Source organism: Penicillium canariense (genome assembly GCF_028826845.1).
Source record: "Penicillium canariense strain IBT 26290 chromosome Unknown utg000004l_segment0_segment0, whole genome shotgun sequence".
Taxonomy (NCBI): domain Eukaryota; kingdom Fungi; phylum Ascomycota; class Eurotiomycetes; order Eurotiales; family Aspergillaceae; genus Penicillium; species Penicillium canariense.
In genome coordinates this window covers 2,381,122-2,404,895 of record NW_026622731.1, presented here as the reverse complement: position 1 = coordinate 2,404,895, position 23,774 = coordinate 2,381,122, and the positions used below count along the sequence as shown (strand labels likewise).

The window sequence follows — 23,774 nt, the reverse complement described above, 5'->3', positions numbered from 1 at the left end:
GGCAACGGCAGAGCTGCAATACCGGTAACAGTTGGAGTAACAGTTGGAGTAGCAGTGGCTGGGAAAGTGGTCTCAGCAGTGGCAATGGAGCAGGAGGATGAGCCAAAGGCGATGACGGCGCTGGACCGCGGCTCCACAGGCGCCGTTGGAGCAGTCCCTAGTTTCGTGGCCGAAATTGATATTGCGGCAGAGGCAGGCTGGGTTGGGGGAGGACCAGCCGAAGGCGGAATACTGGGCGAGCATGTTGTTCATGCAGATCTGCTGGACAGAAAGTCAGTCATTCTCGGAGCTTGATGGTGCTTTGGCAAAGGGGGACTTATGGGGCTAAGTAGCCTATTAGTCGATCTCTTTTGATTAATAGGATAGATAGATCGCTTCAGTTAAGTAGGACTTTGCAGTACTTCAATACCAGAATCGCTTAATAGTTAATCTAGTAGTAGTAGTAGTTGTCAGGGTATTCGGTCTAATAAATATATTAATATTTAGCTTAGTAGGCATACAATTCAGGTCGGTTATAATAGTTCTATAGCTACGAAGTTATTCCAGCCCGGTAGTATCGATTTTGAATACTTTTCTTCTGAACCGATAGATATACTTCGAGGAAATCAAACTGTTCGACGATCTTTAATTATACGACTATATAATCATTGTAACAGGTAAACTACTTGTTAGAGTAGAAGCCTATCGGTTAGGTCAAGATTTGATAGCGAAAGAAAAAAGCAATATAGTTGATTTAATTAGTGCTATTTAAAGAAGTAGGCGGGGTATTTCACCGCGAGCCGCGAGGATAATATTAGCTATATCTCGAGTAGCAGAAGGTCTAGACGCGGGACCTCGCATATCTTTACTAATTATATGTCGTAGTAGCGAAGCCTCTTCGGTGGAAGATAATTTTAGGTAATAGTGAGCTTTAGACGTAGCAGAATACGCGCATGCATGGTAGTATCCGATATTTTATAACGCGTTGCTTCTGTGAGAAGAGACGTAAATTGACCATTATTATAGCCTATATTGCGAGTAAGGCCCTGCCCTCTCCCCCCGCAATTTTGACACGATTTCGACACGTTTCGTGGCATAGTGTGTAGTGGAAGAAGACGTGTCAGTGGGGAGGACGCGATTTTGGTTGGGTGTTCCCCGTAGGCGAGAAGCGCGTTATCGACAAGCACTGATTAACCAGCCATCGCTGACTATCCATGATTGGTCACTGACCAATCACATGACCGCACTGACCAGATCACTGAGCATGAGCAGCCCAGACAGAAAAGCCCCACCCGGCGGACATAATCCTGTGCATATAGCTGCATAGTAGTTGACCCAGCCATCAAGCCAGTCCCGCTTTTATATCCACGAGAGGCCATGGATCGAGCTTTCGTTATACGAAGACCCCCGGATGTATAGAGAGAGAGGAGATGGAAGTGTGGATACTGTGGGGTGGCACAGCAGACCAACCGGAACACAAAAAGCATCGAGATATGTCAGATGTTCGATATCGAATATCGAATGGCAGTCAACATGTATAATACATGTCCATCCTACTGGGCGTGCTGGTCCCATCGGGAGTTAGCCACCGCCCCCATCTACCTCCAGTCTGCAGGCATAGTTTCGCAGCGCCTTTCTAGAGGCTTCGATACGGACTGGAGGCCCTCGAATTCCGCATTTTATGGGTAATGTTTGGTGTTGAAATATCCATCATCGTGTCAGAGGACACTCAAAACACTGGTCATAGGCGATCGGTGGTATGAGTAGTTTGTATGAACCTTAGCCAGGCATCTCGCACAGGCCTCTCGAGTGTCTAATTCGATCATCCGATGGTTCAAGTGGGGCGCGGTCTTGCACTCGGGAACTTTTTGCTCCGGGCCTACCCCATACTGCTTCTCCTTCGACAATTTCCACCCACCCCACAGTCGATGCTGTGCCGCATTCCAGAGGTCGCATCATGGCGGCTGTCAATCGGAACATGTTCGATGCCAGCATCGCGGCTGATCAGCCTGGCGGTGCCTCACTGATGCTGCTGCCGCTCCACCTGATCGCCCAGATCGTGTTAAATGTCCGCACCTTGCCTCCTTCCCCGGCCTGTACAGCTGGCCAAGATCGTGTTACTAACTTGTGAACCTGGTAGGTCGAGGATACCGGGGACATCGCGCGACTATGCCGAACATGTCGCGTCCTCAACTACATGGCGCTGCCCCAGCTCTACCGCAGCTTGACCCTCACCTCGTACGATAAAATCCGCTATCGCGGCGAGCAGCCCGAAGGCAGCGGAAGCGCCAGTCCGTTTACGATGGGCCTCAACGCAGTGATTACGAGGCCATACGCGACACTGGTGCGGTCAATCACATTGCGCGGCGACTGGAAGGAGACCGACATCGAGGAGCATGCGCAAGTCGGACGGGTGCCGGACTCGTCCATGCTGTTGAACATTGCGGCGCGCGCAGCCGTGGATCGCATGACAAACCTCGAAAGCTTCAGCTGGGAGCTCAACACCAAGATGCTCGAAACAGTATATACTGGATTAACGCAGCTGCCCCGACTAAGCTCGTTGACGATTCGATTCCCCTCCACCCGCCACCCCCAACCGACGTTTATTCTCCCAGGCATGCCAAACCTCCGCTCCTTGAAGATCACCCACATCGATCCTCTCTGCTACCCCGATGACATTGCGACAATCCTCTTGAAGAGCAAAAAGCTGCGCGAGCTCAAGCTGCATTGGTCGCCCCGCATGCGAATTGCGCAAGAGCCCAGCATATCCCTGCACGATTATTTCAGGAAATGCATCGCGGCGAAACAGCCCCTCTCTGTCAAAAAGCTCTCCTTCCAGAATTTGTACGCCTTCCACAGCAAAGAGTTCGATATTTCATTCGACCCGACCACCGTTGAGGACGTGACCTTTCTGAGCGGGACCGATACTATCGGTTTGATGAACAGTTTTGTCGACAACAGCTGGCCCACTGCTGTTCCACATATCAAACTCAAAATTAAGTCTATGAGGATGGATGCGATATCAAAACGGAACTCGGAGTTTCTAGGAAATTTCAAGGGCCTGGAGCGGCTATACTTCGTGAATGTGTCTGCCGATTCACCCGACTACTTCAACTCCCCGCGACCGGGCGTGGGCCCTGCCTCTTCTGCATTTACACCCCCTGTATCAGATTACCCAGCGGCCAATGGGACGACAGCGAACTCACCAACTGCTATGGCCTCCCCAACCAGCCAGCTGAATGCTGCCCTGAGCATGCGAGATAGTTATCTTGCGAACATTACCACCAACCACGGCGCAAGCTTGCGCCATCTGCTCCTCTGCTCAAAGTGGCCCCTCTCCACATCCATGATTGCCCGCCTCGTCCATAGCTGCCCCAACTTGGAGCAATTAGCTCTCGCGACCGAATTCTCCAGCATGGAAACTCTCGGAATGCTGGTCCCGTTCCTCCGCAAATTGGTCGCACTCCGACTCCTCATCCCTGCGGGCTCTCCCGGACCGCAGAGCGGCACAACCACCAATGCTCCGCCCTCAGCATCGAGCACTCACCCTGGAGACGCACAATGCAACGCGTTGATCCCCCCTTCGGCGTCGAACCCAAGCCTAGCTGCAAAAACGAATAGGTACCACTTTCCCAAGGAAATAGAGAACACGATCCTTAATGCACGCAGCCTCTCAGACATAGTGGATATGGATGACGAATACCTTATCCAGATGATGAGCTATGATCTGGCCGACCACCAGATCTTTGGAAATGTCAAGATCGTGGGCATGGGCTGGAAAGCTTTTGAGCTGCGAGGCCTCTTCAAAGATCGCATCCCCACCCGATCGGATTCCGAGACCCAATCACCTGCTTCTGCCGTTGACCCCTCAGCAGGAGGTGGACACGAGCACCTCAGACCTACCATGGGACTCAATGGCCATACCCAAACGGGCTCACATTCACCAACCCGGCCTGCTGCCACCCCGTCCAAATCCCCTGCCGCATCTTCTACCGCCCCCACCGCCAACATTCCCCCTTTCCACACTTGGAAAGCGCACAAGGGATGATGATAGCGACGCCAACTCCCAACCAAGCTCGTTGGCCAGCGAGGCGCTGCCGAACTCCCAATACCCTTACCGCGATACGAAGCTGGCAAACTGTGGCCACTTCCCGCCAGTTGTCACGAACGATGGATACGTCTACAGGCGCCGTATGCGGCGAGTCGGCTGGGAAGTACTGCAGCACTGGGAGATCTGGGCACTGGATTCCCAAGAAATCTAAGCCACTAACAGAGGTCATGGGTATTCCGCGGCATGCTGGCATGCTCATTGCTTGTTCTGTTCCAGATCTTTTGAGGACGCAATCAAGTGCTTCCTTTCCATGCAGCTCTTCGTCTTTTCTGCCTGGCATTTCCCTTCTGTCAATAAGCCACGATACAGCAGCTTGTCCGTCATACATTTCGCGATAAACGGAGTTTGTGGGGTCCCGAGGCTGGTTTTTGTGATCGGCTTTTCGGATTTATTTTTTCCTTCAGGAATTGATTATCGCGGGAGTCGTGCGCTTCTAGATGGTGGGATGGGTTCTAATGTAATTTATTCCCATTTTGATAGCTGGGCCTGTGTCGGTTTTTTGTACAGGACCGAGAAAGCCTTTGTCCATATCTGGTCAATTGAATGCCAATAATGCCAGTTGGCAGCACACCAGCGTGTCCGTTTTAACCGAGCCTACTGATGTTCCGTCTTTCCTACGCAAACCTAACATTTTTAGCTACTAAGATAGGTCTCGCCAAACGAGCCTTCCGCTTGATAGTCTAATATTGTGTAGACAGACATCTGATGGGATCGATGGCTTGGGAAGCAAGGAAACTAATTGACATAGTTTCGATAATCTCTCCGGTATCTCCAGGATCTTGCAGTCAATCTCATCTAAGAGAGTTGACACATAGTTGTAAAATTCCCGTGTACTGAATGAAAAGCAGTGGCGCCATCCCTAGCAAGCGCGGTCATCAAATTGACCCACTACACCTTCGATAAGGGTCCAGGCTCATGCACCAGCTCAAGCATAGCTTCGTACACGGACATTTGTTCACCGACATATCCCGGGCGATTTGCCTCGTCAAAAGTCCTCCACTTTCTTTTGAGCTACACCATGTCTGAGGGCAAGGACTTTGTGAGCGTAGGTTGGTCGGGATGAAGGAGTCCGTGTCGGTTCATTTTGGTTCTTGGTGTTTGATAGCAGTTTCTTCAGCGAGCCAGGATTGTAAGAGCTCTGTGATGCGCAAGCCCAAGGCTGTTCGAATATTTCGAATTCCTGGTTGGAGCTAATAACTCCTAGTCGCCGGTCAGCCAAATGGATAAACAGGATGATCCCACTATTGTTTACTGACTCGGTTGCGAACGATGTTATATGATCAGAATATGATTGGGAAATTTGATCTCCTTTCGTTTCGAGTCTTGATTGGTGGGAAATCAAAATCATATCAATCTGCTCGTCCCACCGGCAGGTGCGTGGGGTAGAGAGCCTGGGGATTATGGTCATGTGGCCTTCAGCACGGATGGCAGCCAACCCGATGGTCAAGTTTATAGTTTATAAAGAGGGTTATGAGACTGCGCAATGAGGTTTGTCACCAACCAATCTTTCTTGTGAACAAGAACCAGTGCTGCGGCTTAGATCGAAAAGGAGGAATCGCGATGAGGTGTGCTCCCGTGGACGACGGCTATGCACTCCATCCCCTTGCCGTAATAGGGGGCGGGCGATGAGAGAATCTCCGTTCAAATGATACGCACTACGCCGGCTGCTTCATATTAATGGGGCGCCCGCTGGGAATTTCACTTTCGTAAACCGGCTGGGCAACGATTGACCAGAAAAATTGACTTGCAACCTTGCAGAAGTTGCGTAAGATGTCTCTCAACTATACAGGAAAGGAAGCAATTTTTGACACCGGAGAAGTGCTCCGTACCAATCTTCAGATTTTAGGATATGATCAGTTCCGATCTTCGGATGCTAGGAAGATTAGTTGAATTTGACCTGGAGAACGAGAGGGAACAACCATCTCCTCAAAAGTATCATTAGGACCACACTATCTATAAAGTCCGATGGCGAAAATCTAGTGAATCTTTTTGATAGCTTATTTTAGCTCTTGAAAGGGATTCGGTTCATTTTGATCAAGAGTATGTCAAGGCTCACGTTGCATATGCTGTGTGTGAGTAGCGTAAAACAGAATTGTAAAACTCGCAAACAATGCCGTTAGCAATAAATAGCGCCATGCACTCTAGTAGAAGCCTAGCGGCTTGCTTCTTTGCCAGAGGACGATGTTCCTTGAATGAAAAATACCCTGTTGCTTGGGGCACTGGAGGGTGCCCGCGGGTATGAATTCAACCGCTAAGCCCTAAAACGGATAGCGACTCCACAAGATCCTTCGAATAAGCAGCTTAATTGGCCCCTCTGACGAGGCATCCTGGCGAAGTCCGATTCTTGACCAATCTGGACGGAGTACTCCGTATGCGCGTCAGGAAGGGACGGATATTATGATCTTCGTCACCATCACAGAGGTATCCGTGCCTCCGCGCACCCACCGCTTTCGCTAGTGGGTGCGCCCGGTGTTACCGTCATCCCTGTTTTACCGTCATTTTCTATCGCCTCGCCTACCATCAGCTATTTCAACCACACAACATGCCTAAAAAGGACAATTTCGACGAAGCTCGCCTAGCCGAGGCTATCAAAATCGCTCTAGCCCAAAAGAAACCAAATATCGCTAAGATTACGCGTGAATTCGACGTATCTCGCACTACCCTCTCCGACCGCGTTAAAAAGGCAATAACGCCTACTACACCTACCGAATCACGCAGAAACGCCCTTACAAGCTATTAAGAGAGAGCCTTAGTAGCCTAGATATACCAAATATACAACTAGAACCTCCCCCCCAACGCGTAGGTTATAGAGACGTAGGCAAATCAGGCGCTTAGGCGCGTAGGCTAGGATAGACAGGTCGGCAAGAATTAGGCGTATAGCTTCATAGTACGTATCCCTATATATATCAATCTAGTACCGGTGAAGCAGAAGACTAAGGAACTAAGGCGAATTTAAGCTAAAGACGTAGGGTTTCTTTAGTATTAGTATAACTAGCTTACGATTCTACTCTATAATATCTCTACACGATTAGTATATAACTTCGATGAATACGGCTTCTAACTAGGTCAAGGGCAATCGCGAAACGTCCTTGGTTATAAATCATCTTACCCTAACCTTACTAAATCTAAGCGAGGCGAGACTATTACTGCTATCGAGTGTATCGCCGCCGATAGCTAGTAGATAGACCCGCTATTTATATTTAAAAGTGGCGTTTTTATAGAGTGTTGGTTTAATGGCAGCGATAATCTCCTACGAAACACTATCACTGCTATATCACTGAATAGCTAGGTTTCCGATGATTTAGCTATTACCTAGCTAAATTCGTTTATTAAATTAACTAATAGCCGCGTTAAGAAGGGGGAAAAGCGCTATCTAATATTCGACGGTTATAGTTCGTATCTTACCCTCGAATTTATATAAAAATGCGAGGCTTATGATATTATACTATTCGGCTTCTTACCCTATTCGATACATCTCTGCTAGCTACTAGATAGTAAGCCCTTTTTAAATTATAAACAGTAATTTCGACGTATAAATAATAAGCTATTGTTTTAGGGTAGCCAGCCCTATAGGAAATCAGAATTCCTCCGAATTATTAGCCCTATACGATTAAGGGCGTTTACCTAACGAATCATCCGCGAATCCTTTAAAGATCGAGGTATTTAGCCGGTTAATAGTAATCAGATCGTAGCGAATCTATCGAATTAGATAGAAATCCCTGAGCTTCAGTCTAATCTTCGGTCGTATAGTTTCTATATACCATCACTACTACTACTACTAACCGCCCTCTCGTCGTCTAGTGTTAAAATTACCCTACTAAAATTAATTAAAGCACTCCTAAAGAACTAGATAAAGATAACTAAATATCTTAATACGTTATTGCTAAAGATACAGCGAGATATTACTAAGATCTTCGACCACCAGCGAGAGAAGCTTAAAGAGCTTTATATGACCCAGGATATAATCCAGCGAATCAGAGCTGCGTAGGCACCCCTACGACGTCAATTGACTAGGCGACAGGTTAAGCCGCTTAGCCAGTTAGGTGTATTGAAAGTTAATAATGCAAATCGATCAATTCAGGCTAGGAAGGCGAAAGATATAGCTGTGGAGGAGAGGAAGCTAGCCAGACAGTTCGAAAAGGTCTATAGCTACAAACCTACACAGAGGCCTGAGGAAGCTATTCGTAAGGTAGCTGAGGCTGAGGAGGCTGCGACGCGACAGGGAGAGTTTTTTTTTATTAATAATTAGCTAATGTGTTGAAATATCGATGGTTTTCATCAAAATGTGACGGTAAAACAGGGATGACGGTAACACCGGGCGCACCCACTAGCGAAGCGGTGTGGGTGGGCGAAGGCACGGATATTGCCCGAAATAACCCCTAAAAGCATGGATCGTTTGGGGTCTCCGCAGTTTCTGATCTAAAATAAGCGGTGGCTATGCCTGGAGGACGCGCAAAACCCTATTTCCGTTAGCTCGAACCGGAGTACGTTACCATGGTGGCCAGGCCGCTAGATTTTCCAAGCTCCACATCAGATTATGTGGATATTTGGGTTTAGATCGTGTGGCTCCCGACCAACTCTTAATGGCTTCTGCGAATTGTGACGCATCGGCGGTCATATATTTGAGTCTTCAGCCTTCTTGGCAGGCGTCGATCCCGCCTCAAAATTCCTCCAGAGCGGATCGCGCCGGGAGACCTTATTCTACTAATGTCTTGGATCTGGCGTGCCGCGTTATGCCGCGTCACGGCCATTACGACGAGTATAGGGCTGTACAATGACAGCAGGGGTTACTTATAGAACAATGCTTCATCTTGAGGTGACTCACGGCTCAAGACATTCATTCGCTTCGATACGGTCTCCTCCCGAGCCGCAATGCATTTCTTTACTATCTTGCTGCCTCTTGCAGCCTCTCTCGTCTCGGCAGTTCCGGCTGCGCGAAGTGCCACTAAACCGACGGTGACTCTCGACTATACCACCGTTGAGGCGGTTGCTGGCAACGAGACCCTTGGGTACTATAAGTACCAAAACATTCGTTTTGCCGCGGTCCCTACCGGCAGCTTGCGATTTGCTAAGCCTCAGTGGCCATCCAAGGAATCCGGCATCAACAATGGCACGACCTACGCCTCTGCCGACGTCGACTGTTCCTCTGAAGAGGACTGCCTATACATGGACGTGTGGGCACCGGCCAACTCCAAAGGCAAGAAGCTGCCAGTCATGGTCTGGACCTACGGCGGTGGGTTTACTGGCGGTTCCAAGTCGGAAAATACCCCCGAGGGTCTTTTCGACTTGTCTAAGGACTTCGTCTTTGTCTCCTTCAACTATCGTCTTGGCATCACCGGTATTGCCAACTCGGTGACTGCAACCCACCAGGGTGCTACTGATAACGTTGCACTGTATGATGTTGAGCATGCCTACAAGTGGGTGAAGAAATACATCAGCAACTTCGGTGGAAACCCGGACGACGTCACTGCATTTGGGTTCTCTGCTGGTGCCAGTATGCCCCTCTTCCAGATCACTCGCTATGGTGGCCACAACGAGCAACTCTTCAACAAGGCCTACATTACCTCTCCTGGCTTCGTGCCGGGTGCCGGTCACCACCAGGGCGAAATGTTCTGGCAGAACGTTTCTACTGCTGTTGGTTGCAGTGGTGGGGATTTGAGTTGCATGCGCAACGTTGCCTTCGCTAACCTGACCGACGCCGCCACCGATGTCTATGATGCTTACGGCTACCAATTCCAGCCTCGTGTTGATGGTGACTTTGTTGCCGACACATACGAGTCACAGCTCTACCAGGGTCGGTTCAACTGGTCTGGTCCTCTGGTGATTACCCACGAACAGCATGAGAACAACGGCTCGCCAACCTCCGGCGTCAACACTACCGCAGATGTCGAAAGCGAGCTCCGCGTCTTCTTCCCCGGTATCACCGACGATGTTGTCGAGGAGATTATGGATCTTTATCCCGAGTCCGACTACACCAGCCCGGGTTACCGCTTCGCGGACATGCGGCAATCGTTTGACCTGACTGCCCATAACTATGCTCTCACTCGTGCCCTGAATAACAACACCTGGAACGCCATGGTTGCCCTTGAGTCGGCCACTCACGGCACCGACCAGAGTTACTACTGTAAGAATCCAATTCTCCTCTCGATGCAAGATCAAAAGCTCACAGACATATTCCATGCAGGGTATAGCACGTATTCTCTCTCTTCCAGCTCCAGCTCCAGTTCCTCGTCTTCCGGTGCAGGAGTTGCTATTAGCAGCACTTCTTCTGTCAGCTCTACGGTTGCTGTTCGTTTTATTCCTGCCCCACCCCGTCGCGGGACTTCTGGAGCCCAGGCTAATATTGTTTCCCTCACGCAGCGCAAGATGCAAAAGTATCTGCTTTCATTTGTCCTTACTGGCAACCCTAACACAAAGTGGGCCAGCGACAAGCTCTACTGGCCTAAGTATGGTAGCAATGCTACCGAGCTCGTCTTCAACAGCACCATGTATACCATGAAGGATGACCTTGCGAATGCCGGGACCATCTACTGGAACAAGGCCCTGTGGTACTAAGCATAATGTGGTGCCAGAAGCCGTTTGGGCTGATTTTCTTTCCCTCTGAAGTGGATTTTGCAAACTATCTTTTACCTCAAGCCCTTTCGTTCGGACATTGTATTACTAGTCATTACTGAATCCATTGAAGCCGATTAACAAAAGATATCACCTATTTCCTGGAATTTATTAAAGAATATCCAAGTAATCTCTGATGTGCTTCTGGAACACGTGAGTAATGAACACATTCTTAAGCCCTACGTTCGTTTTCCTTTCAAATAATCAAAATATACAGTAGCCCACTAGCAAGGAAGCCCGTGTCCACTCCGCGAACAATCACAGCCTCATGCCAGGGCTGCCAGGGTGTCCATACGCATGTTCAAACTGATAAAACATGTTCGTTTTCTCGTATTTTCCTTGCTGCAATGCAAGTGGCATAGGTGACTATCGCGGAGCTCTTGTTTCGATCTGCACGAAATTCCCATTCAAACTTCCCCATGTCGATATTCCCAATGCTGACAGCCTTCAGGTGTGGTGACCCATTGAAGGCGCTCTTTTTCTGATTCTTGGTCAGAGGTCATGATTTTCTATCCTACTCCCTCTCGGGTGGTGGGTAGGCATGGCTGCTAAGGCTCACTACACAACAGACAAGCAAAAATACAAGCAACAGAGTGATAGGCCAAGCATGGCCAATTCAAAGTTTCTACACAGCGGAATTCCACTCGGAAAGTACGTGTGGAGCTGAGGCAGAGCGACCGCCCCAGCCCGTCGCCTGTGTGGATTCTGGTCCTGAATCCGCTTGTGGACTGGCTCAATTCCTTTCTTCTCTCACTCGTTAGACATCCGTGGTGCATAGCCCGTGTGATAGAATGGCTGCAAGACCAAAATACTACATTTGGGGACAAAGTACTCCGTACGCGTGAGCAGAAGTGGCTCGTTCAAGTAAAACTCAGCGGTGGGCAATTGCTACAAGAGGCACAGAACTACTACCCGAGGGTGGAAACCAGAAGCTGCTAAATTGACGAACGTAACGGTAGCCTCATAGTTTAAGTAGTGACAAAGAATTGAATGACAAACACAACATGAAAACCAATATGTACGCAGCAGAGTTGGATTGTACTCCGTAGGTACGTAGCACTTGGATGATCTCACAGTAGCATATCTCCTACGGTAAATCAAGGCCTTCATGCCATCAATCTCTCGGTTGGACTGGCCTCTTTTGCGTCAATCTTTTGATTGTACTCTAGGCAGGGGGCGTACCACTAGCCCCAGCAGGGCCAGTCGAGTTAGACGAGCCGGGAGAGCCGGAAGTGCCGGAAGAGCTGGAGCTGGAAGAGCCACCGCCAGACTCGGCAACACCACCGCTAGAGGTGTATACAAAGCTATAGTTCGGGTCGTAGGTAGCAGACGTGTCAACTGCAACAGTAGCCCAGCCCAGCAGGCCGTCACTAAGATCATCACCCAGCCACACGTAGCTCAAGACCGGGTCCGACGTGGAACCCGCAGTCTCGTCGGAGAAGACTCGGTCCTCCGCATTTGTGGTGATCGTGACGGTGTTGGTGCTGTATGGAGAGGTTGCTTCGACCTCATAGATTAAATCCTGGTCCCAGAAAAGTTGGCCAATATGTGGGACAGTGCCGCCAGTGATGGTCCCATTTGCCAGGACAGTGGCGTTGAGGTGAGCGACCATATGGTGGTGAGTTGTACGTCCAGAGTAGTGACCAGGAAAGAGGCTGTTGAAGGACACCACACCGTCGCTATCGGTGGCCTGTATGCCGCGCAAGAAAGTAGCATTCAGGTTGGAGGTGTCGGCAGTGTTGCCATTGCCCTCGGCGACAAGACCAGAATAAACACCGGTGGCATTACAGTTCCAGATGTCAGCGTACAGACCTTCGATGGCCCCACAGGTGCTGACATCGACAAACTGGATGTCGAGGATAATCGGAACGCCGTCTTGCCCTTCACGGAGATCGGAGCGGACCAGCTCGCCCTTGACGTAGTAAGGACCAGTTTCACCCTCAGGGTTCAACACACAGGTTGAGCTGCTACTGAATAGCGAATCTGCGCAGGAGTTGGCAGTGATACTTGAGTCGTTGACCAGATGAGAGGTGTTCAGGACATCATCAGTATCACGAGCTCTCAGACGACGGCGGTGCAGATCATAGAGGCTGCGACGACGAGCCTCCGCACGAGCATTGAGTCCAGTGCTCTCAAATCTCTTGGCACATCTTTGCAGGCCTCGACGAGTATGCTGGCGGAATTCGCGCTTCATCATCTCAGCCCGGGCGTCGCGTTTCTCGTGCTCGCCCGGGTGTGCAAATACGAAGGGAACTGTCATGCCGACAAGGCAGACATTCCAAAGAGCAGTGAATCGCATAATGAGAGTTTGAGACTTCCTAAGAGCGGACAAAAAGCTTTGGGTATGAGAGGTGCTTGATTGAGAAGATTTTGTGAATATTCACCAAGGTCAGGACATAGTAGCCCCTTTTATATCCGCTGTACTGGCTCATATGACGGGGAGACGATGAAGTATACAACTTCAAACAAGCCCGCCACTCCACACCACCTCCAAGCCCGTAAATAGTCTGCAAGGACTACGACAGGCGCTATACCCCGGTTTCTGATGATGCGTAAATTGTGGCTTGCAATTGGCCGGCAGGGAATTCTCAACCGCCAAGACAAGACAAGCCAAGCACTTGCCAAGGAAGCTAAAAGTATGGCCACGCACCCCCGGGGCTTGACCATGCCTATTATGCTGCGGGTTTGATAAAGATATTACCACTGGTTTATGTGTGAAAGCCCCTTAGTGGGCATTGAGGGATGGCGATGGGCGTAATTTGCAGCCATCCCGTGAGACCAAGGACATGATACAAAATGATCGACACTGCTAGACTAGAAGCCGAGGCCCAACTTTGCAAAACGGGGCCTAGGCGCATGCCCCGAATAATCATTTATCGCACTAGTCATCCTCGATGGTTGTTTCTATAGCTTGCTCCCGGGGACCTTTATAGCCACTCAGTATTCTTTCCAATTGTGATGCATTCTTGTCTTCTTTCTGAGATCTTCTGTCGAGTTGTGTCTACCAACTTTTTAAATAGAACGTAACAGATAGAACTGAAAATTCTAGATTCGACGCCAAGCTGGGAACGGACAAATAGCCATGAGAGAATTACGCGTCGGTGCTCGCGGCCATGCGTACGGGAATCCTTTATCCAATCTGCATATTGCAGGGATGCAGGTACGTTTCAAAGCATCATTGCGCGTCACTTTTGACACGGATGAAATTCTAGACTGGTTTGCGATTTGGCGGGAGCTCAGCCATGTGACGGAAGCTTCAGACGCGTCACCAACGACGCAAATATCTTGGCATCATAATGAATGAGCGTAGAAGCGTTTTTATCGTATGCACGGGTGATCTTCCTGATGCTAGCCTTTTGCTGGGTACTGGTGGGCTAAATACGGCACAGAAGAAATTATCTTCGCCCGCCAGGATTGTTAGCCTTCTAGTGTATCTAACCAAGAATACTCAATTTTCGGAGCACTTTGACTCCGCCGAGTAAAAAACTTATCTCTGGATGAACCCTGAGTATAAATGTTCCGTGGGTAGACCGGGATAGACGGGAATTTCTTAGTGTATCTCCTGCTCATGAGAAGCACCCGCATATGCGACGCAGCCTCTGTACCTGAAATTCGATGCAAGGTCTTGGCTTTCCTCTTCCGTTTTAGCGCTCCTCGAGCGCCCCTTTATGCTCTCTGAGTTGATATGAGTGTGTCTCTGAGTGATCATCTCGTAATCACTCTCAGCGCCCTGATTTACTTTCCGAGAGCTGCTTACTTGGGCAGCTATCTATCTGACTGAGGCACCTCAATCAAGAACCTATAAGATAGAAATATCATTATTCGATTAATAATAACTGAAAGACACTAGCAGTCCTGTAACTCTGTAGAAAACATATCAATCCCCTTCAACTGAAACTTTCTTCCCCTTGCTTCTTTCTAAACCATTACTTTGGATCCTTCGTACCCCGGGGTGGTAAGTTTTCGCCTGCAGCTTGAACCTCAGCAAGGGTATGGATAAGTGAGGGGCCGAGTGTGACCATAATGATTTCAAGGTCTGCTACCATCCCCCAGAGGGCAAGCGATTCCCAAGATAGGCCCAGAATGAAGCCAACGGATGCATCGGTTTCGTATGCATCCTTGACCTCCACATGAAGACGGCTTGGGAGGTCACTGATAGCAGACTGGAATAGCCTCGCCATATCAGAAGGCTTGCCATCTAGTACTAGCTTGACTAGCACGCTGGTCCTTGTATGCATATTTGGAGGAAGTGTAGGTAGCAAGCGTTGGGTCTGCGAGCTTTGCGGAATCAAGACAATAGTACTTGTGCCACCGAGAGTCTTCAGGAGGCTATGTGGTGCCTCCTTGGGCTTGTGGTCCTCGATAAATTGAAATAGCGCGGGGACTGAGATAGGGCCTATATACAGGTTAGCAACGATTACCTTGAGGGCAAAGGAATCTCACGGCATACCATTGCTCTTCAAGGCATGAATGGCCTGATGAATGCGCTAGGTAAAAGACTTCTAATACCCACGGGCCCGAGTTTTGCTATCTGCAGCGCAAGCTGATAGGATTTGCAGCGTTCGTCTGGATTCGGTGCGCGATGCCAATCCCGCAAAACAACAATCGAGAATCACAAGAATATCAATATTCTCGAAAAGGTCGTTATCGCAGCCGAGAAGCTGCTCATGAATAGGTTGCCACTCGACTTTTGCGGCCCCAGAGGTCATCACCAATTTCCCATTCTCTGGTCTTCCATGCCCAGCGTAGTAGAAGATAAAAAGCGTGTTTTAGTTCGGGTGATGGTTCTGTTCAATGAATGGGACATATGCTGCAAGTAGGACGGTCGTATTGACAAGGGATTTCTGGATCAAGTGAATCTTGATCTTAAACTTGAAAATGTCCTTCAAAAGATAGGACATTGTAGCGATATCATCCGCTGTACCAGTAGTATCATCCTCGAATCGGCATAGAAAGGCCAATCTAGCGAGATGTACTTTGCCTTGGGAGGACATAACTTGGGCAAGGTTGGCCTTTATTTGGGCTGTATCCTTGTTCCTCCTAATATGTTGGGTAAGGTTACGCTTAGTGCTCGTGATTAGAGAGCTTAAGCCCTTTAGTAGTAGGTTAGAGCCTTTAGAAGATATCTAGTAAAGAGACAAAAGTAGTTAGGTAAGAGGGTAGTTAGTAGGGTTAAAGATAAGGAAGGGTAGGAGTTAAGAGTTAGGTAAAGATGAAGTGAGAGTTAGGTAAAGAAAAGAAAGGTTAGGAGTTAAGAAGCTAGGTAAGGGTAAGATATTCTAAATAGTTTCCCCTAGAAGTTATAGTATCTCCTAGCTATACTAAAATATATAATAGCCCCTAATTAGGACTAGTAGGTACTATCCTAAACTATACCTTAGTTCTTATCTAAACTATACTTTTAATGGACCTTCGCTGGTTCATAGCTACTTTAGATATATGCTATTGATTGGCCATGTTTCTTTAGAAGCTCCTAAAGACCTATGTATGCAAAGCCACGTAAAGGTCTATCAAAGTATAATGGGCTATAAGTACTTTCATATTTTAGTCCTGTCAGTTATAATAATTGATCAAGTCCAGTGCCGATGACTGTGTAAAAAGGGGGGCCATTGGGGCTAATATAGAATGTTTGACCTAGTCCACTTGGTAATATATGCAGCTAGCCGATGCTTGGAAATTTGTCAGGCTTGAAGCCTACGCTGAGAAAAAACGTATTTACCATTTTGGCCTTTCAAATTCCTTGGTCTTCATAGCCCACATACGCTCTTGTCATCTTTTCACGAATATACTAAATCAGTCGTTGTTAGTGGCTGTATGAGATAGTTTCGGGGCTTATTACCCACATCACCAGCTTTGAAAGGTGCTCTGCATGGTGGATCCCTGTCCGATGTATATTTTTCTAAGACCGACACCGTGGCATCATAGTCAACACCAAAGAAAAAGGGTATTGAATAGCGTTCCTCCCCTGACAGATTAGTCACGCGATGAACTGTTGACTTGAATTTCTTGTTTGTCCTTTACAGGTCAGATAGATGTAGCAGGGGTTGTTTCTATATACTGTTTCTTACCAAGTCGACAAGCAGTCGGCAATATTGACCACTAGTGTTCCTGGGATTGGAGGCGCTGAGATCCATTCTCCATTGTAGTTGAGAACCTGTAGGCCGGGCACCCTTCCTTGAGAGAGAATCGTAAAGCATTCCCAGTCCTGTATTGGGAAGAATCGTAAGTACCATTTAAGAGAGAGACATCTGAAATATACTCACGGTGTGAGCTCCAAGTCCCTCTCGCGGTTCACCGTTCGCTGGCTGGGCGGGATAATGGATCATTCTGGAAGTCACCCCTGGGGTCTGGATGCTGGAATTAAAAAATGTTTCCGGCAACTCAAGTGCAAGAGCAAAGATTTTCATCATCTTGCGACAAAGATCGAGAACGCTGCCGCAATACTTGATATATGTTTCCGAGAATCCGGCAAGTGTCTCCTCGTTAGGCCATTGGTTATCTCCATAGAGTCCGTAAGTATCTGAAGGTAGAACAGCATATTTCAACTTCTGAGAGTCTAAGGCTAGTTCGTATCCAATATCAAATGCTTCTGAAAGAACACCCACAGCCTCTTCCTCCGCTACGGGATCATCCTCGGTGCCTGTAGATCTCTCGCCGCCTATGGGGCTGTATCCACGAAATTTCTAAAATGAAGTCAGCACCAAATAGCTTCCATGTATCACAGAATGCTCGATAATGATGACCTGGGAGTTTCCAATATAGACCTTCATCTTTTCCTCTTCTGGGAGGCTGAAAAATAGCTCTGCTGCATGGTGAATGTCGCTCACCATGGCCTCTGGAATCCCATGATTCTAATTTTAGTGAATGCCATTTTAGCATGAGGCACTTATCAATGAAGCCTTGGGAGATGATGTCCGCATACCTTAATGTAGAAGAATCCAACCTGGGTGCAAGCATCGTAGATTATTTGTGCGAGCTTTCGGCGATCCTTGAAATGTGGACTGTCTATGTCCGACAAGTCAATAATAGGAATACACTCACAATTTGCGGCCTGCGAAGAGTTAGTCTGCTGGTTCATGATGTTTGAGGTGCCTGTGAGGAGAGTTGAGGATGGAGGTTGCAGGGTTGGCTTATCGGGCGGGGATTTGGCAGTGATGTTCTTGCGCGGCCGAGGGGCGATCTTATCTCCCCGCAGTGCTACCTCTCATATCTCCGCAATTACGAATTGAAATATCCCACTATCGGGTTTTAGGTGTGAGTGATGAAACATTTTGGGTCCGATAATGGTGGGGCTAATTACAGGAACGTGCTCACAGATGTTGTACACTGTTCACATCAGCATGGGGTTTTCTGTTGCACAGCTAATTGACATTCGATGTATGCGGCTGGAGTGGTCTCTTCAAATAGTCCGAAGAGATTGGGTATATTCTGATGGGTTTGAGGGAAGCCTTAGGTTATAATCCACATTCTTGCGCTAGATGACGGTGGTTCTACTATGGCTCCTTACAAGCCTTCTACAGTAAGTTCAGTAACTACTAGAAGCTCGACGATCCACCATAGGTGGTCTGGGGAACAGGCTGCACATAACCAGTTGCTAATAACAAGGTTGACGTGGACATAGAAGCACATTCTGTGAATAAGACCTTTTGTAAGAGACTACATGTCGGCTCAGCCCATTTTTTATCGGCGCTCATCCATAAGTTTTTCCGTCCCCATATGACCTGAGCCGACCCTGTTTCAAAAATTACCCTCTTACACACTATAACACATTGTTAGCAACTAATTTGGTCTAATATTGCTAAGTGTAAATATATCCTTTAGTTATAATTTTTCGGTCGCAAAATTAATATATACTCTTTAGACCCTTTTTAGGTTATTAGCTAACTCGCTATATAGAAACTATTACTTATTACTACTAGATTATTAGAAGTTGTCCTAGTATACTTAATATTATTAGTAGTTAGTGTAGGGACGCCAAAACTACCTATTAATTAGTTTAAATATTTCAAAGGTCTTATCATCACGTTATGGGCTGAGCCGACCGTAAAATCACTCTGAGCCGACCTGTAACCTCCTTTTGTAACCATATTTCATCAAGATAAAATCTTATCTAAAATTAAGCAGAAGAATGTACATCTCGGCGTAGATACGCCAAGAATGGATTGTGGGGCCAAATGCAGTTGGCGCGGAATCATCCCCTTTGGGTTTAGCATCGGGAGCTATAGGGGGCCAATCTCATTGTACTTGCTTGGCATCCCGCCTAACCATCTTTCTACTCTGCAATGTAGACAAGTTCTATCCACGCGTTGTTCCAGCCAAGATATGAATACGAGTGACCAGGCAGAAGGATACAGGATTCCAGAATGCTAAGCCGCTACTTGGATACTGAATTGGACATCAGCCCCAGTATGCCTTGCTTGGCCGCAAGTAATCAAATCTCATGCCCCGGTCTTATCCTCAAAACTATAAGAAAGGCTGGAAAGACCCTTCCCACAAAACCAGATGACAGTTGAGAACAGCCTGCTTCTTGACATATCCTTCATCATCCTTTAACCACCTTCATGTACCTCGTCACATTCTCACATTGGTTGGTCGCAGCCCTCTTTGCTCAGTGGGCTTGGGCATGCTCCCCGAGATCAGACATCAATGACCAAAACAACCCTTTTGTCATTGGTGACGACGGCCCAGCACCTGCGGCCACCCTGGGCTTTGCGATCAACCACTTTGGTCTACTCACGACCAACCTCACCGGGATGAAGCATTTCTATGGGGACATTCTGGGTATGCGGCTTCTTTTTGACGCACATCTTACCCCCGAGTATACCGTGACCTACATGGGCTATTCGCAGGGGGGACGAAATGGCACCGGCTTCCAAAGTGGGGCTGAAATGACCCGCGATAAGAACAACCTATACGGTCTCCTTGAGCTTGTCCAATTCAACGTGTCGGACGATCGCCTCGTGGGGTCTACCAAGCGCACCAATACTTTCGGCCATGTTGGCCTGATTGTGGCTGATGTCGAGAAGGCGCAGACTTATCTGGAGAGTAGAGGAGTGGAAATACTCAAGAGGATTAAAGAACCCCTTTCCGGCTTTACGGGATCGATCCAGAATGCTTTCGGGGTTGGTGAATTTGCGGGTGAGCATATCGCAGCAAAGATGGCCCTGCTGAAGGCCCAAAGCCTCATTGGAATGGAGATGTTTTTGATGGTGCAGGATCCCGACGGAAACCTAGTGGAGATTCAGCAGCAAGACGCCCCGAGCAGTTCGTGATTGATCGACAGACCCGGAATTAGTTAGAGAGTAAGGGCTTATAATGTAGGGTTCAGGGGTTCTTGCCTCCAGACTCCATATCTATGGCAATTGATAGCTAAGATGTGTTTTTGCCGCCCTGGTATTTCATGAAATCCAAGGGGATTGTTCCCATACGGCGAGAGGAAAGAAAGGAGTGAGCTAGACTTAACACTACTGGAGTAGTCCGTAGAGGATTCTGAGTTGGCAACTACGGAGTACAGAATTGCAAAAAGGGGTCTCAGGGTCTGATGGCAAAACCAATTTTTTTGCCGATCGACTCGAGAGTCGGCGATTTCGAACGGGCGGATAGCTAAACGACCCTTGAGCCAAGGGAATCAAGAAACAAGAAACAAAGCCGATAGGACCCTCCGACCTGAAACCCGTCAGGGGTCCACGCGTCGACGTGTACTCTTCTGCGCCGCCGCCTCCCAACCTCTGCGCACCGCCAATCAACTGGCCGCACCCGCCGTCACCGCCCCACGACCGCCGATCCTTCTTCGTGCCCCTAAATGCTGCCCCCGTTCTGCATTTTTTCCTTGACACAACATCTCCTTTAACTCACCATAGTCACTCTTTTTATCGGTTCTCACATTCCTGACAACCATGGCAAACGGTCGCTCGTCCCAGGATGAACGCAAGCTCGAGAACGGTGCCGCTCCAGCGCCCCCCTCAGAGCAGCGGTCTGCACCCGGCTTTCTACATTGCGTGCGTTCTCGCTGGCGAGACCCTTCCCCTGGGGTCTCCGCGATTTCTCCGATTTGTCGATTGCTAATGCACCCTCAGTCTATGGATTGCCTTAAGTTCCAGCGTCATTCTCTTCAACAAGTGGGTTCTGTCGAGTGCCAAGTTCAGTGAGTGCCCCTGCTTTTTATTCCCTCGATTCGAGTGTTGTTCCGTCGATTCGAGCCACCAGAGAGATCCGTTACTAACCTGCTTGGCTTGTAGACTTCCGTGAGTCCTTACCCGGCCTGTCACCAAACCCAGACACCCTCGCTCTCTATCGAGCTTCCGAAATCTAATGTGCCAAACACAGCGCTCTTCCTTACGACATGGCACATGATCTTCGCCACTGCCATGACCCAGGGTCTGGCCAAGTTTACCACAATCCTGGACTCCCGTCACAAGGTCCCGATGACCCCTAGCACTTATGTGTGAGTGATTGACGAAACCATAGATCTGCGATTGATCTGCAACAATCTGGCTCTGACAACCCGATTCTCTACTTAACAGCCGTGCCATTGTCCCCATCGGTATCATGTTCAGCTTGTCTCTCATCTGCGGTAACCTGGCCTACCTCTACCTCAGTGTTTCCTTCATTCAAATGCTGAAGGTAAGCTCCCAACCCCTCTTTCTCACCCTGTCACCGAGTATAAGCCAATATTTCTATATCTAGGCGACCAATGCTGTCGTGACTCTCTTCGCCACCTGGGCCTTTGGAATTGCCCCGGCTAACTTCAAGACCCTTGGCAATGTCGGTATCATTGTCCTCGGTGTTGTTATCGCTTCCTTCGGTGAGATCAAGTTCGACATGATTGGTTTCCTCATCCAGGTTGGCGGTATCATTTTTGAGGCCCTGCGCCTGGTCATGGTCCAGCGCCTGCTTAGCTCGGCTGAGTTTAAGATGGACCCCCTCGTCTCCCTGTATTACTACGCCCCCGCCTGCGCTGTCACCAACGGCGTTGTTACCCTCTTCACCGATCTCCCCCGCATGACTATGAACGATATTTACTCTCTTGGTGTCATGACTCTCATTGCCAACGCGCTGGTTGCTTTCCTTCTTAACGCCTCGGTTGTCCTTCTGGTATGGTGATCTGCTATTTCTCACCGGTTAAATCATTCACTGACTGTTCAATAGATTGGCAAGACCTCGGCTGTCGTCCTGACCATGGCTGGAATTCTCAAGGATATCCTCCTGGTCTGCGCCTCCATGCTCATTTTCCGTGACCCCGTCACCCCCCAGCAGTTCTTCGGCTACTCCATTGCTCTGGCTGGCCTCGTTTACTACAAGCTGGGTGCCGAGAAGCTCCAGGCCCTCACCACCGATGTGCGTCTGCAGGTCGGTGAGTACCGCCGGGCTAACCCGGCAAAGGCTAAAGGCATTGCCGTCGGTGCCACTCTAACCATTGTCCTGCTGGTTCTGTACACTGGAGCCCCATCTTCTGCCCGCCTGACCAATTAAGGGCACCTATTCAACTTCTCTCGCTATTCGCAAGCAGGTGAACTTGCAGAATATGCATGACAATAGCTTTTATTGTATATTGTACAAACGGCCGAGGTTTATCCGGAGCTGGTTTTACTCTTTTTACTGTTCTGATAGAAGGGAATGCTTTGTTTCTTAGTTTGGAGGCATGTACATTTGAGAGGGTATAGACGAAGATCCATGGGATTCCAGGCGAACACAAATTTTATGCAGGCAGTGTCGTCGTTCTAATGATTGTGTTTCATTCGCCTGGCAGTCTTGATATTATCAATGGACAATATCGAAAGCACTATCCTTGTTCTACGACTTGGAGTCGGTAAAAATAAGGCTCGGAGCGGTTGTTGAGGTCCATGACTTGTAGGGATATCGCTTGAATAACAAACCGGCCAAGCCATTCAAGATGGCACTTGCGGCAAAAAGTTGCTGCGAAAACAGCGAAGACAACAAGGTATTCCGGAGCGTCCTTAGGTCGGCTTCTGAATTTTCCTTACGATAGACTTTGCGCTCTCAGGCCCTATTCTGTACGGCTATCTCCCTTCGAACAGGCAAGACCCGTGGAAGGCCAAAGAAAGGTGGTTGTTGTCCAGTGCCACATTTCCGTTTTGGTCAAATTAAGTCATACAGCTTGCGTGCTAGGAACAATTAACCAGGGACCTAGTTTCTATGGCCAAAAAGGACTTCTTCAAGGATGATTGCTGTCAAGCTAGCTGCGACAGTGCCCGGAATTGCGTCAACTAAAAGACCTTGTCTGTGAAGTCGATGACTTGCGCCTTCTCAATAACTCCATCGAGGCTTCGAATAAAGGCCTGGTGGGCTGGGTCCTCCCGTACATAGTAGTCTCTCTCTTCTGCACTAGCAAACTCAACAACAAAGGCATGCGTAATGCCGTTCTTGACATAAAATATTGCCATCAGCTCGGTTTTCTCCCGAATTTACGTTACCAGCATTATTTGTGAAACTTGGCCAATAACATGACTCACATGAATTCCTTCTATCGAATTGTTCACCCCACCCGATGATGCCTTGATGTATGGTTTGTTAGAAGTGGGGTGAATGCAGCTCTCTTTTAGCCCGAGCATACGATCGCATGTCTTTCGGGGTACACTATCAGCTTCCAATTCAGAGGTATCACATTTAGCAGAGCGCACAGTTCGATGACATACATCCGTTATAACTTGCGCGTCTGTCCCAGACTGAAACTGGAACAGGACGATATGCGTAATTGACATAATGATTACAGTGAAGGTGAAGTCAACGACGAAATGGCTGATGATAACTGTTGAGTCGTTCCTAGCTTCTTGACAGATGTTTTGAACCGCCGATGCGGGGTTGATAGTACGGATCCACACCCACCACGTGATGTTAGGTTCTTGACTTAGACGCAACCTGTCCTTCTATATCATTTTGCAAAGCAGTGAATCTGAATCTCGGCGCAAATGAGAAACCGTTTAATGAAAGTATTTAATGGAAGGCTGCCTGATTGCAAAGTTTATCTACTTTTGTAATTAGAAGGGTGGTGGGCGCAGTCAATAGGAAGTAGCGTCTGAATATTCCCCAAAGAATTTAATAGAGTGTGAGG

At 48.5% G+C, this 23,774-nt stretch overlaps 9 protein-coding genes across 9 annotated transcripts; 6 read left to right on the top strand and 3 right to left on the bottom strand.

The window, feature by feature from the left end:
- Positions 1-84: 84 nt before the first annotated feature.
- On the top strand, positions 85-294 carry N7482_007182 (uncharacterized protein; the record flags this gene model as incomplete). The annotated part of the gene is made up of 1 exon (XM_056689307.1): positions 85-294. The coding sequence occupies one exon, from the start codon at positions 85-87 to the stop codon at positions 292-294; it is 210 nt and encodes a 69-aa protein (XP_056541736.1).
- A 1,642-nt stretch (positions 295-1,936) lies between these two features.
- Positions 1,937-4,027, top strand: N7482_007181 (uncharacterized protein; the record flags this gene model as incomplete). The annotated part of the gene is made up of 2 exons (XM_056689306.1): positions 1,937-2,047; positions 2,120-4,027. The coding sequence occupies 2 exons, from the start codon at positions 1,937-1,939 to the stop codon at positions 4,025-4,027; spliced, it is 2,019 nt and encodes a 672-aa protein (XP_056541735.1).
- A 2,605-nt stretch (positions 4,028-6,632) lies between these two features.
- Positions 6,633-6,830, top strand: N7482_007180 (uncharacterized protein; the record flags this gene model as incomplete). Its single annotated transcript, XM_056689305.1, has 1 exon — positions 6,633-6,830. The coding sequence occupies one exon, from the start codon at positions 6,633-6,635 to the stop codon at positions 6,828-6,830; it is 198 nt and encodes a 65-aa protein (XP_056541734.1).
- Positions 6,831-8,962: 2,132 nt separating this feature from the next.
- Positions 8,963-10,645, top strand: N7482_007179 (uncharacterized protein; the record flags this gene model as incomplete). The annotated part of the gene is made up of 1 exon (XM_056689304.1): positions 8,963-10,645. One exon carries the CDS (start codon positions 8,963-8,965, stop codon positions 10,643-10,645), a length of 1,683 nt encoding a protein of 560 aa, XP_056541733.1.
- Positions 10,646-11,867: 1,222 nt separating this feature from the next.
- N7482_007178 (intradiol ring-cleavage dioxygenase) lies at positions 11,868-13,001 on the bottom strand (the record flags this gene model as incomplete). The annotated part of the gene is made up of 1 exon (XM_056689303.1): positions 11,868-13,001. The coding sequence occupies one exon, from the start codon at positions 12,999-13,001 to the stop codon at positions 11,868-11,870; it is 1,134 nt and encodes a 377-aa protein (XP_056541732.1).
- A 1,627-nt stretch (positions 13,002-14,628) lies between these two features.
- N7482_007177 (uncharacterized protein) lies at positions 14,629-15,411 on the bottom strand (the record flags this gene model as incomplete). Its single annotated transcript, XM_056689302.1, has 2 exons — positions 14,629-15,098; positions 15,216-15,411. 2 exons carry the CDS (start codon positions 15,409-15,411, stop codon positions 14,629-14,631), a joined length of 666 nt encoding a protein of 221 aa, XP_056541731.1.
- A 60-nt stretch (positions 15,412-15,471) lies between these two features.
- Positions 15,472-17,780, bottom strand: N7482_007176 (isopenicillin N synthase family dioxygenase; the record flags this gene model as incomplete). Its single annotated transcript, XM_056689301.1, has 7 exons — positions 15,472-15,742; positions 16,465-16,490; positions 16,546-16,717; positions 16,771-16,907; positions 16,966-17,385; positions 17,446-17,553; positions 17,625-17,780. 7 exons carry the CDS (start codon positions 17,778-17,780, stop codon positions 15,472-15,474), a joined length of 1,290 nt encoding a protein of 429 aa, XP_056541730.1.
- A 1,483-nt stretch (positions 17,781-19,263) lies between these two features.
- Positions 19,264-19,974, top strand: N7482_007175 (VOC family protein; the record flags this gene model as incomplete). The annotated part of the gene is made up of 1 exon (XM_056689300.1): positions 19,264-19,974. One exon carries the CDS (start codon positions 19,264-19,266, stop codon positions 19,972-19,974), a length of 711 nt encoding a protein of 236 aa, XP_056541729.1.
- Positions 19,975-20,598: 624 nt separating this feature from the next.
- Positions 20,599-22,174, top strand: N7482_007174 (sugar phosphate/phosphate translocator; the record flags this gene model as incomplete). Its single annotated transcript, XM_056689299.1, has 7 exons — positions 20,599-20,675; positions 20,779-20,846; positions 20,941-20,946; positions 21,029-21,146; positions 21,226-21,325; positions 21,389-21,796; positions 21,851-22,174. 7 exons carry the CDS (start codon positions 20,599-20,601, stop codon positions 22,172-22,174), a joined length of 1,101 nt encoding a protein of 366 aa, XP_056541728.1.
- Between the last annotated feature and the right edge of the window lie 1,600 nt (positions 22,175-23,774).